Genomic DNA, 16,175 nt, shown 5'->3' on the forward strand with positions numbered 1-16,175 from the left:
ACCACTACAGATCATCACTGTTCAGCCAAACTGGTCAGACTACTAATTTTCAGCCCTACAGTAGCCAGCTGGTTAATCTTCATCATAAAAAATAAATAAAATAAAAAGTACCTTATCCAAGTCTGCCATGATAGTCCTCATTTTCCGCTCTGCTACTCCTCCTTTACTTTTGAAGATTGTCATCAGCCGTGTAGAATGATGATCCAGCTGTTGCATGAATTTCAATCTCAGTGGTACATTGGTGATGCGAGTAAACTCTGCTTCTACCTACAGACATTTAAGAAAGTATAAAAACATCAACACAATACAGGTCAAAGAAAACAATCAAATTACCGGACCAACAAAATGTTGTTGTGACTTCCTAAAATTAAAATGTTGTCACATGATCAGGTACTGTGTGAATCATTTCATTAATGCAATATAGAACTACAACAAGGATATCCCTTAGTTATTTCTCAAAATATCTCAAAAGTTATAATTTTCACAGATATGATTCTGTTGCCCAGTTCCAATGACCACCACATGCTTGCAGTACAACAAATTTGACACAATGATTTTCTTTTAAATTCATAATTCTAATTTTCATCTTTGGGTGAAGATTAAAGCAGCAAATAATCTTGAGATTTTTTTGCAGACAAAAAAATGCCAAAATTGTCCAGTTTCCCTCTTACTCTGAGTGTCTGTGTTGCGAATAAACAGACATTTGAAGACATAATTTTTTATAATCAAATTGATGAAAATAATCTGTTGTTGCAGCCCTAGTGAAGATTCCTTTTAATGTCATCCCTTCACCCCCTAAAATGTAAAAAACTTAGTTATGACTGACCTCATGTTCAGAGAAAAGAGCTGGCCACCTTCTTTTGAATTCAGCAATGAAAGGTTTTTGTTCAATCACTTCATGCCGCCTGTAAGCAAATGTTTTTTCCATTTTCTCCTTAACCACCTGTTGGTTGTTGCTCTTTCTCACTTCAGACAATAATGCCAGTCTCTCTTCCTCAAAGCTCTCTTGGGATTGTCCTGTTGGATAATCTGGACAATAGTTCACCTCTGCTCTTCTAGCTTTCTTCACTTGATTTGGAGATGTGCGTGGATCACCTTGTTTACGCTTGAAGGAATTCACATTCAGCTCAGAACATCCAATATTGCGCAGTTTTGTGCGGTAGTTTGCCATTTTATATTTCAAGCTTATTTTCCACCCATAAAAGCCAGAAACAGAACCTTGCTCCTTTAAACATGGGTGTTTCTTCACGAGTGCTTCAGCTACTGCATCAAATTCAGCATTGTACGGATAAGCTTTATATTTGATTATCTGGGATGCCAAACTTTCAAGAATGTCTGACTTCATTCTTGGACTTGGACTGAAGAGGATACCATTATTTTGAAAGTCAGTATTAGCACGCTGGAGTTGGAGCTCGACATCATAGCCGAACTCAGGCACAGGGAAGACGTCTGGCCATGGCTCACATCTGAGGGACGATGATGGTGAGCTAGAAGATGAGAGAATGTCAGTGTCCACAGATGAAATGGAAGCAGTGTCATCCCAACTGGGTTCCACTGAAGACAGGCAAGGGCTAGTAAGAGACGAAGCACTTGGGAGGTAAATCACTTTGAGAGTAGCTTTGTTTTGAATGTCTGAGGTGGACTTCAGGTTTATGAACTCATCAAAGTCACTGTCCTTGTATTGCAGTCTGAAGTCTCCTGACACCTCACATTGTCTCTTTATCTCACTTTTTATTTCCTCAACAGAATCAGGTATTCCTGAAGGCAGGCTTATTTTGGAAGAGTCATTTTGTCCAAGGATGATGCGAAGCACTGCCGATGTAGCCATATTGCTTGACAGGTTATTCTGAAGAAAAGCAGAAAAAAATGATTAAAACCATATGTAACAGAAGTTTGAGCAGACAGCATTCATTCATCATCAGTATGACTATCATGGAGATTAAAAGCATAGGGATAGTGTAAAGAAAGCATCCCTCAGAATGACGCACAAAAGTCAGACACTTGCTTCTAAATTAGCTTACTGTTTATTATGAATCTTGATTTTATATAAATTTACAAAGTCGTCATCAACATTATTTTATGATGCAGTGTAGTGTCATTGTAGTGTTTATTCTGGCTCAAATAACCTCCTCCTGAAGCCACAAAAAGTCTTGTTCTACTTCTGACACATTAAAAGGCACTCATGTTCCTGTGTAAAAATAGCTGTCTTTGAAGAGTTATCTTGTGTATCATTTTAACTGTATTCCCATAAACACGGTCAACATCAAAAATAATCAAGAATAATTACCAGACACGTGTATGTATCTTTTAAGGGTTACCATTCAGCGGGTTCCACACTTGTAGTCAACCAGGGGATAGTCGTCAATTAGTTCACTTAATTCAGCCAACACAATCTCTGTTGCTGAGGATGCTTGTATCTCAAAAGCCCTGTAGTGCTCTCTGTACCATGATGCCAATTTTCTGCATATGAAGATCAATGTGTTTTCCAATATACACATTTGAAGTATCTCCACAAATTCAGGCAATCCACCAACTGATCCATGCACAATAATCATTCCATTTCTATATTGTATGCCATTGGTAGAGACACTCTGTGCTAGAGTAACTGTTGTGAGATCAGGGTATTTTTGACATAGATGAAGCGCCACATCCTCTTTCATGACATCTACAGGAATTGACGAGACATGTGTCACATCAAAGGCTGATCTCGCATAACTCCCTGTATAGATGTGATGGCCAATCATCAGCTGGTGCTTATTTGCCAAAGACAGTGTGATGTTCTTGAAACACTTTGTGTGTCTGACAACCTGTTTGAAAAAACTGTGTTTGGCCTCAAAACGCATTGTCCAAAACATTACTATGGGGCCAAACAGCTTTATCATTTCTGGGTAATGCTCCAGAAAGTGATGTTTTGGTAGGAGTCTGTGACCTGGAAATACCTCCTGGTATCGCTGTCTGTGCTCTGAGATTTCATACTCTAAATATGCCACAGACTCATCACAGTGGACAGGAGCAACCACCAGCTCAACAATATCTTTTAAGTCTAGAATCACTTTCCAGGCTGGCTCATCTTCAGGGATCAAATGACCAATCATAAATGGTAACAATCTTAACAAACACCAATTCTCGTGTGCGTTACCGCCAATTGTTTTGCGACATGCAAAAGTATGTGGCACCAAGTGAGGGCGATTTTTTTTGTCACCCCACCTGTATTGAAAGTTTTTAATGTGATTATTAAGGTCAACAAGTGAAAACAACTTCTTGGAAATGAGAAGTCCCAAGCACAGTGCAAGCTCAACAGGGACTATGCTCTCAAAAAGATCATGGACAACATCAGGGGGATACCCTGATGTGACACAGAAGTGGGCAAATCTCTCTGTGAAAATACAAGCTTTCTTCACACCAAAAAAAGTACCTCCTTTTGCCTGTGCAGTATTAACATGTAAGTGTTGAAGTTCTTTGTTTCTGATTTTACTTCTTTGACTTGAGTTTCTTCCCGCTGAGCCGTGCAAAATCTACAAAAATACTGGCCAGAGAAACTTTCCACAAACCCAGCTATTCCATGTGCTGCAAGGTTGTCTGCTACCACACTCTGAAGTGTCCCCTTCACAAATGTACCCAAATGTGAGACAAAAACACCCTGTTGCTCTAGGGTAACAAGATCTTGGAGTAGTGGCTCAAATAATCTGTGATAGCCAAAGATCTTTACATCATCAGATTTACATAGGAGAGCCAGGTATATTGAGGCCAAAGAGGTTTATTTATTTAATTCAACAACTCACAGAGTTCACTTTTTTGAGTGGGGCTTAATGAATGCTGAGAAAATAAATGAATAAACAGGGAACAACACATTTAAAGAAATTTTATGTTCATACTAAATAGTATTCATACAAAGGTTACAATAGTGAAAACGGTAACAAGAAAGTTTTTCTGTAGGCTAGCAAACAAGCTACAACAGTATAACAAATTAACCTGAAGTTTATCTGTCAACAGTGGGATTCCAGGAGGTTGAAGAATGACAAATGTGCAGGAACATACAAAACCACATGGGGGCCAGCTTCACGCAGGTGTGCTGAACTGCTGCTTTCTGTAAGCCCGTTGCCAGGGGGCGTGGACGCAATATGTGTGACTGAAGATAAGAGCACCTTGCTGACTGCATTTTTTGAAGCGCATGTGTGGCAGGTGGGACTGAGCAGGAGCCTAATAATGTGGCCACCTGAGGGAATTTTGCACCCAGGTAATTATACTCAACCCTTTACAGAGGAAGGGGTCACACAGGTTCAACTAAACAATGACAGAGACTGATTCAAAATGTACAAAAGTTTATGAAATAATTGTTGTATTCTTTATCTTAAATGACAATTATAAAAATACAAGCAACTAACGTTAAAATTCACTGTTTAATAATCCAAAAAGGAAGCAGAGAGGGGTCCAAAACAAAGCAAATATACATCACATGTGAAGTAAGAAAGACCACACCATAGCACACAGAGGGATGAGTAAGGGGTCACCACCATCAGGAGTCAGCTCACACCCCACCGCTCCTACCCAGAGAGAGAGTCAATACAGGCACCTTAAGTGCCGAAAAATCTGAACTAAGTCCCCTAGATAAAGTGAAAAAATACAAACAATTGCAAAGGAAACAATCAGATTAAATCTACAACCAAAAGGCTCTTTACAAAGGGTGGGTGGCCTGTATGCCAAACTAACCACTCTGAAATGAGGAAAAGAAAATTAAATAAAACCAGCAAGTTAACAGAAAATAAACTTAACACAATAGACAATGTGAATTAACACTCAAGCTCGAGTAAATGTGTATGATAAAATATGGTCAGCCTGATGTAGAATCACACGCTATAGGCATTGAAAAAAGTTTAGTTTGAACAGAACAGTCCTGTTCCAGCCAAGGGGTCCGGAGCAGTCAAATTGTTCAATATGGATCAAACAGGATCAATATATGGAACAGCAGCCTGCGCCAGTGGCTGATAACGCTGACACGCAAGCACATGCCCTACACTTGGTGTGCTGCTTGGCCTTACATCCTACAGAATTAAATCGAAAATTACTAACAATTAGTATAGCACCAAATCAAAGTTAGATCAAGGCACTTTACATATAGAGCAGGTCTAGGACAAATTATTTTAAAAATTATTTAAAGAGACCCAATAAATTGGTGACAGTAGGAAGGAAAAACTTCCTTTAAGAGGCAGAAACTTCGGGTAGAACCAGGCTGGGGGGGTGGCACCTGGGGAGGCAAAGGTGGGTAGAGTAGGGAGAGAACGAGAGCAGGAGGAGGTGATATTCGATATTCAGAAAAAGTGTAGGCAGGAACATGCGATGCTGCATGAAGTTCATAGAAATTATGCTGTATGGAATTCATGAGGATAGGGAGCAGCAAGCGTTGCAGGAACATGGGATGATGATAATTCATCACTTGCACGATGAAGAGAGGGAGAGACAGTGGCCTCGGGAAAACATGTATTAGTAAATACAGCACGCATGCTTAGAACTGGGAGAGACAGGGATTTGGGAAAAACATGGTTATTGATATGTCAGCGCATGCAAGGGGGGGGGGGAGATAAAGTACTGAAATAAACCGCAGGTATACGTACCACAAAGCGAGCACGGATTCCACTCGCTTGGATGAGGGGAGGAAAGACTCACGGCCGCTACACACATTCACTTAAAGCCAAGGGAGAAACCAGCTATGCATTAAACAGAGTCATGCCAGCCTACCTCAACACAGGGTTTTGTGGAGTGCAGGTTTGGAGCGAAAGCTGCAACAATATAGCTCGGCATTCAGAGCCAAAATATGTACACCTGCAATAGCACAAGTCCCTACCTTGCGCTTACAGAGAGATCAGCACACTCAAGTAACACGCCAAACCGCCACAAACGCTCAGATGCCAAGACGCCAGGCTATGGAGAACAGTGTTTCCCTTGCTATTATCTTCGGAGCCGGTTCTTGCTATGCCAATGTGGGCGACCGCCCAGGGCGCAGTCATTTTGGGGGCGCAAAAAGTAGCCAGATTTCTCGAATAATGCCGCTCATTTCCACGTCAAGTTGGTGCAGTGTGCGCTGCTATGCCCCTACTATCACATCGACTTGTTGCTGAGAATCATACGAGTTGTGTGTGTCCGTGTCAGAAGAGGCAAAAGGCAAGGGTGAGGTGGGTGTGGGGGATCAACTTGCCGCTGCAGAGGCTGTGAACAGTCTCACTCGCAGAGGAAAAGGAAGGAAGGGGGAGGGAGGGGATGGGGGGTAGATGACCTCTGCATTATTATGATCCCAGGCCACACAACACAAATTTCTGCTTCCAAATAAATTATATTTAATTCCTAAAATTATTATAGAGGATTTATAGCTACATGTAATGTATTGGGTTATGTGAAAATGTAAAAATCATCCACAAGAAAGAGCTTGCAGAAATCTACCCTAATCTGTGGACTGCACTCAGAATTGGCTTGACCCTTCCAGAGACAGTAGCTGAAGCAGAGAGGAGTTTTTCCAAGCTGTAGTTTATAAAAACATACCTGAGGTCCACAATGTCAGAGGGAGCGTCTCTCTGGGCTTGCAATCATCAGCATCAATCATACAATTGCACAACAGATTTTGTATGATGATGTAATTGATGATTTTGCATCAAAGAAGGCTAGAAACATCAGGTTTTAGATTGCACTTTCCTCCTGTACTTTCATGTGGTCAAGCACTACCTGAAAAGAAAGACCCAGGTTGAAAAATCTGCTACAATCTGAATTCTGAATTTAGATTATGTTTGTTTATGATTTGGTTTGATTATAGGACTGTCCAGGTGAGTTTGTTTGCTGAATCTGCTAGTGTAGCTTGTCCTCCACCTCCTGCACCGTCTATACTTTCATGTCCCCTACCCGAACCAGGGTCTGTATCCCATCCCTACTTTGGCTCCACCTCTTCTATTTCTCTCCCCTACTCGAACCAGGGTATCCCCACCCCGCTTTCACTGGTGCAGTTGGTGAAAGGTCAGATTAGTTGACAGTAGTGCTGCTTGAGATAGTTGTCTTTGTGTGAGGAGCGGTGATGGCTGGCATTAGGGGAGTGACTCTGGGACGCCAGTGATTACTGTTTAGCCTCCTGGAGGTGTCGTGGGCATAATTAGACGAAACACAGGTGAAAGGAGGTTCCCACCTGATAACCCTAAAGACATGTTAGCTATCACTGCTCACTGGCCTAGTTAGATATTGTCTGTAGGGCACATAGGCAGGGCAAAGTTTGTTGTAAGGGAGTTAATCACTGAGTCTGGTCCATTTTTTGTTGCACAAGTTTTTGTGTTTACTCTAAAAAAAAAAATTCATTATTATATTTTTAGTATTATTTATTTATTTTATTCATTTGTAGCAGTAGTTATTCTTACGGTGGTGGTAGTAGTAGTGTTTTTTTATATTATATTTTATTCATGTGTATTTGGGTGATGAAGGATCTGTTGGTTATATTGGTGTTTACATACTCTATTTAATTAATTTATCTTATTTTAGTATTTGTTTCTCTATTCTTGTTAACTTTTGTACTTAACATATGTAATAAAATAGCATAAATAATATAATATATTCCTGTATTTGTATGTTGGGGGGAATGGGTTAAGGGGTGAGGGGCGCTGTTGGATGTTTCACCCAGGGTGCTAAACTAGCCAGGATCACCTCTGATCATATTAGAGGGGCGCCCTGCCCTCCCAACTGCACCTCCCGTCCACTAGAAGGTCAAGTTCATTTAATTTTCTATACAGCGCCAGATCATAACAGACGTCATTTAAGGTTAATTTTCCGATAGAACATGTCTATAGCTACCTTGTGCTTTTATAAAAAAAAAAAAAGTAATATTTATTTTATTTACGCGACAGAAATATTATATATAGTTTTACATAAGAGTTAGTGGATTTTGGCTTTGACTTGGCCCAGCAATTCATCGCTACTAAGAGCTAAAGGAATCAATGGTTCAACTCAGCTATGACTCTGTCAGGTTGGGTATAGTATTGAAGAGAAACCTGGGATTGTGAGGGAGAGAACAGGCACATACAAGTTTCTGTCAATCGGTTCATGTATGTACCAATCATGGGGTCTCTGTCATCTATGTTTAGGACAGTGAACTATGTAATAGTTTCAAAAAAGCAAAACCATACTAGGAGGGCTTTTGCAAATGATGGTTCTTTAGGAATCACAGCTTATTTGTGCATGCATGCTCTTCTCTCTCCTCACACTTTTGTCACTTTTTGTTAAAATGTAAATACTAGCTGTGATTTTCTTTTCCACAATCATGGCTCTTGTGCATTCTTCTGGGAGATGCCTTTTCATTTTCAATCAAGAAAAAACTTTGTGGTTGAATAAAAGTAACTTTTAGTCAATATTTGCAAGGGGTATGAATAATTTCGGGCTTGACTGTACGTACAATTTAGAGTCACCAGTTAACCTAAACATGCATGTCTTGGGACAGTGGGAGGAAACCAGAGTACCCAGAGGAAATCCACACAGGCAAAGGGAGAACATCCAAATTGTGCTGCCCTTATAATGTTCCTCTTCTTCTTATTGATTTCTGAGTTACAACCATTTTTTGTGACTGCAACATCTATTCAGTGAGAACAGATACAACAAAAAATACAAATTAAAAAAGAAAAGAAAAGTAGATCTTTATGTATGATCTAATTGTCTGAAATGGTCAGATTGGGTTTGCTCTTGCTGCAGTTACCACTGGGATCATCTGTGTCTTACTGTCAAATGAAACACTCAAATTTTCAGCTGGTTCTTATAATTTTCAAATTACATTTATAGTTGCAGTGTTATGTGGTGCTCGATAGTATCTCCGCCTGTTACATGGCAAACAGGGGTCCGATTCTATAACGAGGAACCAAACCCCAGCAAAAAGGCGCACATAAAATCAGTGGTACTTTTGGCCATAAATCGGGAGGATTGCGTCAGGAAGGGCACTGTAGCCAAATCTAATTATGCAAGTCTTGCTGAGGCAACTCCAAATAGGGATGAGCTGAAAGAAGACACATGCAGTTGTAGTGCCAGCAGATATCATAAAATGCATACCTTTGGACTGTGGAAGGTATCTGACAGGAACCCATGAAGAGTTCAATCTCAGAACCCTCTGATTGTGAGGAAAAACATGCACCCACTACACCACTCCACCACCCAGCAATACTGTCTCTATGTGTTGGCCCTGCAATAGACTGGCAAACTGTCCACGGTGTACCCCGCCCAACATAAGCTGGGATTGCCTCCAGCGCCCCCCCCAACCTGTGAATTAATTAGAAGATGATTCTATGATTAAATGAGCTGTTTGTATGTTTTAATATTACTCGTTTGTCCAGATAAATGTCGTAGTGCATATTATCAGATTTTCTCGACAGAGACTTATTCCTTTTAGTGACACAGAGAATCTTTCAATAATGATGAATGATTAGATCAGACTGATCACTCCTGGGCTTGCTTTTTTCTGCTGGTCTTCCAACATATACTTTACCTGGAAACAGAACACAAAACCTAAAATCTTTGTGTTAGGACAGACAAAGTTGTGGTGCTTTTATTTGGCAGTAGAAAGTTGATGTTCCTGAAGATTGTTGTCCATGTTATCTCCAGGCAGCGGAGGCAGCGGGGGGGAGGGGGGCAGGGCCTCCCAGCTACTCCCCCACCTCCTCACATTGTTTTTCCCTCAGACACACCAACACAGCTGTATATAGAAGTAATAACTCTGCTCAACCACAGAAACAAGAAGTTAAAGCAAATACAACTCAGTTATTTCAGTCAGTGGTTTACAGGGAAATCATGAGACCGTTTTGGCTCAGTGTTGTAGAATAGGAAGTGCAGTCAGTTGGACAGCTGCTGTGCATGAGGTAAGACACACTGAGCAGTTCTCACAGACAGAACTCCAGTTAATGGAAAATTGTTAATTGAAAAAAACAGTGATAGGTAAAAAGGTTTTTAAAAATAATTGACATTAACTCTGTCCAGTTTGAGCCTTTTTCTCCTTTTTGTATTAATTTAGTTTATTTTACATTAAAAAGGGAGGGGTGACCAGCTCTGCTCTTATCTGGCAGCAGAATGTGACCCTGGGAACCACAACATGACTCTGTCTCTGCCTGTCTCACCATCCAGCTGCCATTCCATTTCTCCTGTGTTCAGCCCACAGATCTGTCCAAGATGAGGTCCGTGGTGGTCTTCTACCTGTGTTTCCTGCTGTGCGTGGGCCTGGGCCTAGCCTGTATTATTTGTGTGTGTGTCTGGAACAGCCATTGGCGAGGTGGGTTTGCCTGGGATGGGACGGCACAGCAGTTCAACTGGCACCCAGTACTGATGGTCACAGGGCTGGTGGTGGTGTATGGAATTGGTGAGTGACTTTTCATATTTTGACAAGTTTCATTTCTGTTTCTCACTTCTGTTCTTTCCTCCAGCTGTCACACAGTATATTTTGACAGATCAGTTCAGTGACTTAAACATGAGGTGACGTGATTCTCTTCTGTGATTACAGGCACAGCATTTCATCTGGTGTTAAGTAAAAACTGAATGAAGTAAAAGCTCTTCAGGGAGGAGCTGTAATGTGTCATCTTCATAGAGCATATTATTTTATAATATCATGACGCTTTTGACTGTTCTCTTTCCATGCATTCATGTCAATATACAGTGATGGGAACTTCACATTTCTGCCAATTCACCTGTGAGAAGATCAGCTCAGGTTTTGCTGATAGAATTTACATTTGAACGTGTGAAACCTGAGCAAAGAAGTTAGATTTGTTAATTCCCCATCTCTTTAGGTTTATATATAGTGTATGGTGACAAGTGTCTATGAATTATTGGTGTTTTTAAATCTTTGTAAATTAGGCTTCTGTGATAATGATATGACAAAGTTGATTTGAATTGGACATGACTGGCAGAAGCACATACTGATTTCATATTCATCATTTATCTGATTCATAGTGAGTGGTGCTTGTTCAGATTGTTGTGAAGTCACTGAAGCTCAATGGAAATGTCATTGATTCGATCTAAGAGCAGCAGCTTCAGTGTTACTTCTCCATCTGTGTCTGCACAGAATGTTTTCAGGGTACAGGACTGAGCATTGGCTAACTGCTTTCAGAGATAGCTCAGAGCTCAAAATACAACTCCAGCATTTACGCAGGCATTTTTTCCCCCCTCTTTCGGCCTTTTCTTTATTTGACAAGTCAGCTCCATCTCTGACTTGCATGATTGATTTGGCTACAGTTTCTATGCCGGATGCCCTTCCTGTTGCAACCCTTCCCATTTATGTGGGGCTGAGACCAGTGCAAGCCTACCACAGATTTTTTTCTTGTGGCTGGGGTTTTAACCTGGTTCCTCTGCATGCAAAGCATACGCTTTACCACTGAGCAGTGGTACACCTACCATTTAGGCAGGTAAAACACCAAAATATATTTACAAGGAAAAAAAACGTTAAAAAATGAAAGAAAAAAATTATATTTATGGAGTTGTGTCTTCCACACAGGCAGTTACAACAGACACTTAGTGTTCATTTAAAATCCTCACAGTCAGACATGCACATGAACATTGATCCTGACCCACACTGGATAAAGGACATGGATCAAATAAGTTGAAGAGATCACCAAAAATACCTTGACTGGACTGTTGGTCTGAAACACATAGCAATTACTAAAAGCCTAGTCACCTGCATTCTATCTAATGGCCATCAGGGGGCGACTGTTGTAAAAGGAACTCTTCTAAAAGGAGGAAGATTGTATTGAAGTTGATGGGAAAATGTTCCTCCTCCTTTCATTATTTGACTCAATAAACAACTCTAGTCAAAGTCATAATGAGGAGGCCCATTAAGTGGTGTGGTCACTGGTTGACTGACAGATTGCACCATCTAATCAGCATAGAGTACAAAGCAGGTCAGATCCAGCCCTCACTTCTTCTCAGCTCGACCTTCTCCTCCAAAGAAGTTTCAAACTGGAGCCTTCAGACTAGCAGCTCATTTTCCTCCATGTGCCCAATTTCCAATAAGTCCTCAGTACAACAGGGTAATTTTCTCATCTACCCCTAAAGCCAAACAAGATATGTAGATATACAAAATACATATACAAAACTAAAAGGCAGAAACATCAATAAATCTTTTTGGTTGTTGCCTCTCCCTGTGCAGCAGCCGTCTTGTACCGTATCCCCCTGACCTGGGGGCAGAATAAATTGCCCTGGAAGCTGCTTCATGCTGCCCTGATGTTCATCACCCTGGTTCTGTCTATCGTGGGACTCTGTGCTGTGTTTGACTTCCACAATGCAAACAACATTTCCAACCTATATTCTTTGCACAGTTGGATTGGAATTGCTGCTACAGCTCTTTTTGCCCTGCAGGTATACAAGTTTAAACACTGAGACAGCAGCAGTAAAATGAGCCGGATTCCTTTCCTTCAGTGCAAATTATTCCTTTACGTTCTCTCTATCTGTGAATGTTCATTCATTGGTTGGTCTAGTGGGTGGTGGGTGTGGCTGGCTTCCTTCTGCCCTGCTCCCCCGTATCACTACGTAAACTTCTGAAACCTGTCCACGTGTGGATGGGAGGCAGCATCCTGTCCCTCAGCATTGTCGCCTGCATCTCTGGGATTAATGAAAAACTCTTCTTTGTCCTGTAAGTCTGTTTTTCTGTCTATTTTATTCTCTTATGTCAGATCAAATGTCAAAACATTTTCAGATTTTTTTTTTTCTACAGTAAAGGAACCATCAATGGAACACAACCCTACTCTAAACTTCCACTTGAGGCTTTGTTGGGAAATTCATTAGGAGTTTTGATTGTAGCCTTTGGTTTGGTTGTCCTAAGGATCTTATCCAACCAAAACTGGCAGAGACAGGACTCTCGACCAGAGGATTCGGCTTACACAGTGAGACTCATCAGTGTGGTCAATATGTGTTCAAAGAAAAAGGAGGATTTAAATTTACCAAGTATTTTGTTAAAATCCATATCTGCTCTCTTCCATAGCCTTTGCCTCAAGAAGAAAATGACTGAAGGAAGTGGCTCACTGCATGACATGCAATATCAGTTCAACATCACAAGAAATTTCTCCTCTGAATGCAGAATCTCTGCCAGGAAACTGACTAGGAAATTTATCTGCATCTGAAAATATTTTTTGAAATTTTATTTAAGATTATTTTTCCAAAAGAATAAACAATGTTTTTCATGAGAAATTTGGCATTTCCTTGCAGTATGTAAGATCTCCAATCATGCACTGTTGTTCTTAAAAAGGTGCAGTCACGCCGTACCTGGGCCTAAATACAAAGTTTGGTATTATCCTATTATCCAACTTGCGCGTCCTCTGGGGTGGAGGCAGAGCTGGAGGATGATGGAGGATCAGCGTTGATCTGATGGAGGTCACTGAGGTAGTTGAACAACTCCACAGTGGTAAAGCCCCAGGGATTGATGAGATCCATCCGGAAATGTTGAAAGCTCTGGGTGTTGAGGGGCTGTCGTGATTGAAACGCCTTTTCAATATTGTGTGGAAGTGGAAGCCTCCCTGGGAAAGTCTACTCCAAGATGCTGGAAAGCTGGATACAAGTGGTACAAGTGGTACAAGTGGCCAAAATGGGTTTCCTCAGGAGGGTGGCTGGAGTCTCCCTTAGACAGCCAAGGTGGTTCGCGCATCTGATAAGAATGCCACCAGGACGCATCCCAAGGGAGGTGTTCCTGGCATGTCCAGCTGGGAGGAGGCCACGGTGGGGAGATTATATCTCCACACTGGCCTGGGAGCTCCTTGGGATCCCCCAGTCAGAGCTGGCCAATGTGGCTGGGGAAAAGGAAATTTGGGGTCGTATGCTTAGTAATTACACATTTATGTTGTCACACTGTGAAAAGGTTTCCACTTTATAGTTAACTGCAGATTTCTCTTGGAGCTTGAGCAATGAGTGGTAACAGAGAACATGAATGCTTATCTGTGATTAGACTTCCTCCTAACACACTTTATGGCCCAGGCAGTCACAAAATATTGCTGAAGTACGTAGTAGGTTTTTCCAAAGCCACAAAACACAGAAGTAGAGAAGAATCTAGGGGAACTCTGCAGTGAACGTATGGTTCAATAAAACATTGTGAAGATAAAACCACTGAAACACAGAAAATAGCTCACAGATAGAAGGAACCAGGGAGGACATGAGGATAAATCATGTGATGGTAAAACTTTCAGGTCCAATATTTTACAGTTTTATCTGTGTTGATATCCATAAAAAGATATATCTGCAGTTTTAAGAAACACAAGAGTAGTTTCGCATCTCCTCTTAAAACTCTTGTGAATTCAACGAATAACTAATATCTAACTCAAATAAAAATATTGTACTTTGCATAAAAATATCTAGATATGCCTGGTTCTGCTCGAGGTTTCTGCCTCTTAAAGGAAGTTTTTCCTTGCCACTGTTGCCAAGTGCTTGCTCATCGGGGGGTCTGTTGGGTCTCTTTAAATAAATTTATAAAGAGTTTGGTCTAGACCTGCTCTATATGTAAAGTGCCTTGATGTAACTTTGTTATGATTTGGCGCTATACAAATAAATCTGATTTGATTTGATTTGAGATATATGTACACATTAATGAAAGATACAGTTCAATGAAAACTGATCTAAGGTGTGATGTTCATGATGACAGAAATCGTCAGAACCAAGGTTATCACTCATCTGTAGAGAAAAGAAAAGAGGGATATTGGTGGGTCAGTGGTGGGTGAAGGTCCTTGAATATGTGATCAGATACCAGATAAAACACAAAGCTAAAAGTACTGAGACACCTGTCTTATGGAACATGAGGGGTAACACAACAGAAGCAAAAAACAAACACAAACCAGGCTCCCTCTAGTCCATCCTTCACACACAGTGTTGTCAACATAATCTCTTGGACATTTTAACACCACAAGTCAAACTACTTTGTTTTTTTTATCTGTGTATGTTATAAAAACAGCTGTGGTGGTCTGAGTTCCTCCTCCTGATTCCAAAAACAAAACAAAACAAAAAAACACTGCCAAATCTGGACCACAGACTCACTAAGGAGCTGTCTGGTCCACGTTAGGAGCAAGAAATCTGGGAAGACCAGGCAGCTGAACACACCTGAGAACTAAACACAACATTTGATATACTCTAAAAAGTAACAGTACATGTTAATAAAAGAAGAAAGTCACTCATTCCCATGAACTAACTCAAAATTAAATTGATTGTTGATGTAATAACTCAGTTGTTTTGAGTGTACTTAAAGTTTTGGAGCATTTAGTGCTGTGTTGGTGATGTCATTCCAATTCGTTCCACTAAGTAATTTATACCACCATAGAAATCAGTATATGGTTAACAAGTAAACCAAAGAATGCATCAAAAAAGAATTTCAAGATCAATTTTTTTTTCTTTGTGAAATAATTAAATTTTAAGAAATTTGCAGAAATATCCAAAATTGCCCACCACAACTAGATACACTATTTCTACAGGGCAGTTTTATTTTTTTCAGCTTTAGTTTTTTCACTCTGTCCCTACGTGTTTGCACACCGCACCGACGCCACCAGCTTCAACCTGAGAAGAACCTGTGCAGACGGAATGGGAGTCAGGAGGACGCAACAACATTGTGGAGTCCCGCATCGCTCAAATTGGGATTACATTGGAAAGGACAAGTTGGACAGATTTCGCCTTCACAGCGCGAAGCATGTGGAAGTCCCAACCAGTGTAGTGATGGCAAATTCGGATCTCTTTTAATATGGTTCAGTAAAATGAATGAGTCTTTTTTTTTTTCAATTCATTCGTTCATTGGAACCAGTGTTGTGCTGTCGCTGTCATTTGGCTCATGACTGAAAAAGTACAGCTTTCAAACACTGAAGAGCAATATGGTTTACTTTACTTGGCAAATAATGCACAGGCTTGCTTTTGTTGAACTATAGAGCACCCTTTTGGGCCATAGCTAACTGAAGTTGAAATTACCGGTTATTTAATTTCCCAGTAGGAGAGCGCTCCACCTATCATTAAAAAAAAATTTATTCTATGATGGCTGTTCACTTTCGCCTACCTGGTCACTGAAGACCTTTAGTGTAGGAATTCATTCCAATGGAAAGGCAAATTAAACATCCATCCCATAGCTTCATAGCTAACATTTAAATTACAGTGTATTTGGTGCTTTCCATGTAATGTAGACGAGATCTCTTCAAGATGATTAGTAATCACACAAAAGATTCCAA

The 16,175-nt window shown here is 40.6% G+C and overlaps 1 protein-coding gene across 4 annotated transcripts; it reads left to right on the forward strand.

The window, feature by feature from the left end:
- Window positions 1–9,797: 9,797 nt before the first annotated feature.
- Window positions 9,798–13,144, forward strand: cyb561a3a (cytochrome b561 family, member A3a). Of its 4 annotated transcripts, none has more exons than XM_029510821.1 (6): window positions 9,798–9,866; window positions 10,156–10,360; window positions 12,140–12,348; window positions 12,468–12,622; window positions 12,704–12,872; window positions 12,971–13,144. In XM_029510821.1, exons 2-6 carry the CDS (start codon window positions 10,174–10,176, stop codon window positions 12,995–12,997), a joined length of 747 nt encoding a protein of 248 aa, XP_029366681.1. In that variant the 5' UTR covers window positions 9,798–9,866; window positions 10,156–10,173; the 3' UTR covers window positions 12,998–13,144. The 4 variants fall into 4 exon arrangements, with proteins under 4 accessions (XP_029366681.1, XP_029366677.1, XP_029366680.1 ...); XM_029510818.1 differs by lacking the exon at window positions 9,798–9,866 and adding an exon at window positions 10,502–12,020 and having other exon boundaries at window positions 10,231–10,360; XM_029510817.1 differs by lacking the exon at window positions 9,798–9,866 and having other exon boundaries at window positions 10,227–12,020.
- The last annotated feature ends 3,031 nt before the right edge of the window (window positions 13,145–16,175 follow it).

Source organism: Echeneis naucrates, chromosome 9 (genome assembly GCF_900963305.1).
Source record: "Echeneis naucrates chromosome 9, fEcheNa1.1, whole genome shotgun sequence".
NCBI classification, from domain to species: Eukaryota; Metazoa; Chordata; class Actinopteri; order Carangiformes; family Echeneidae; genus Echeneis; species Echeneis naucrates.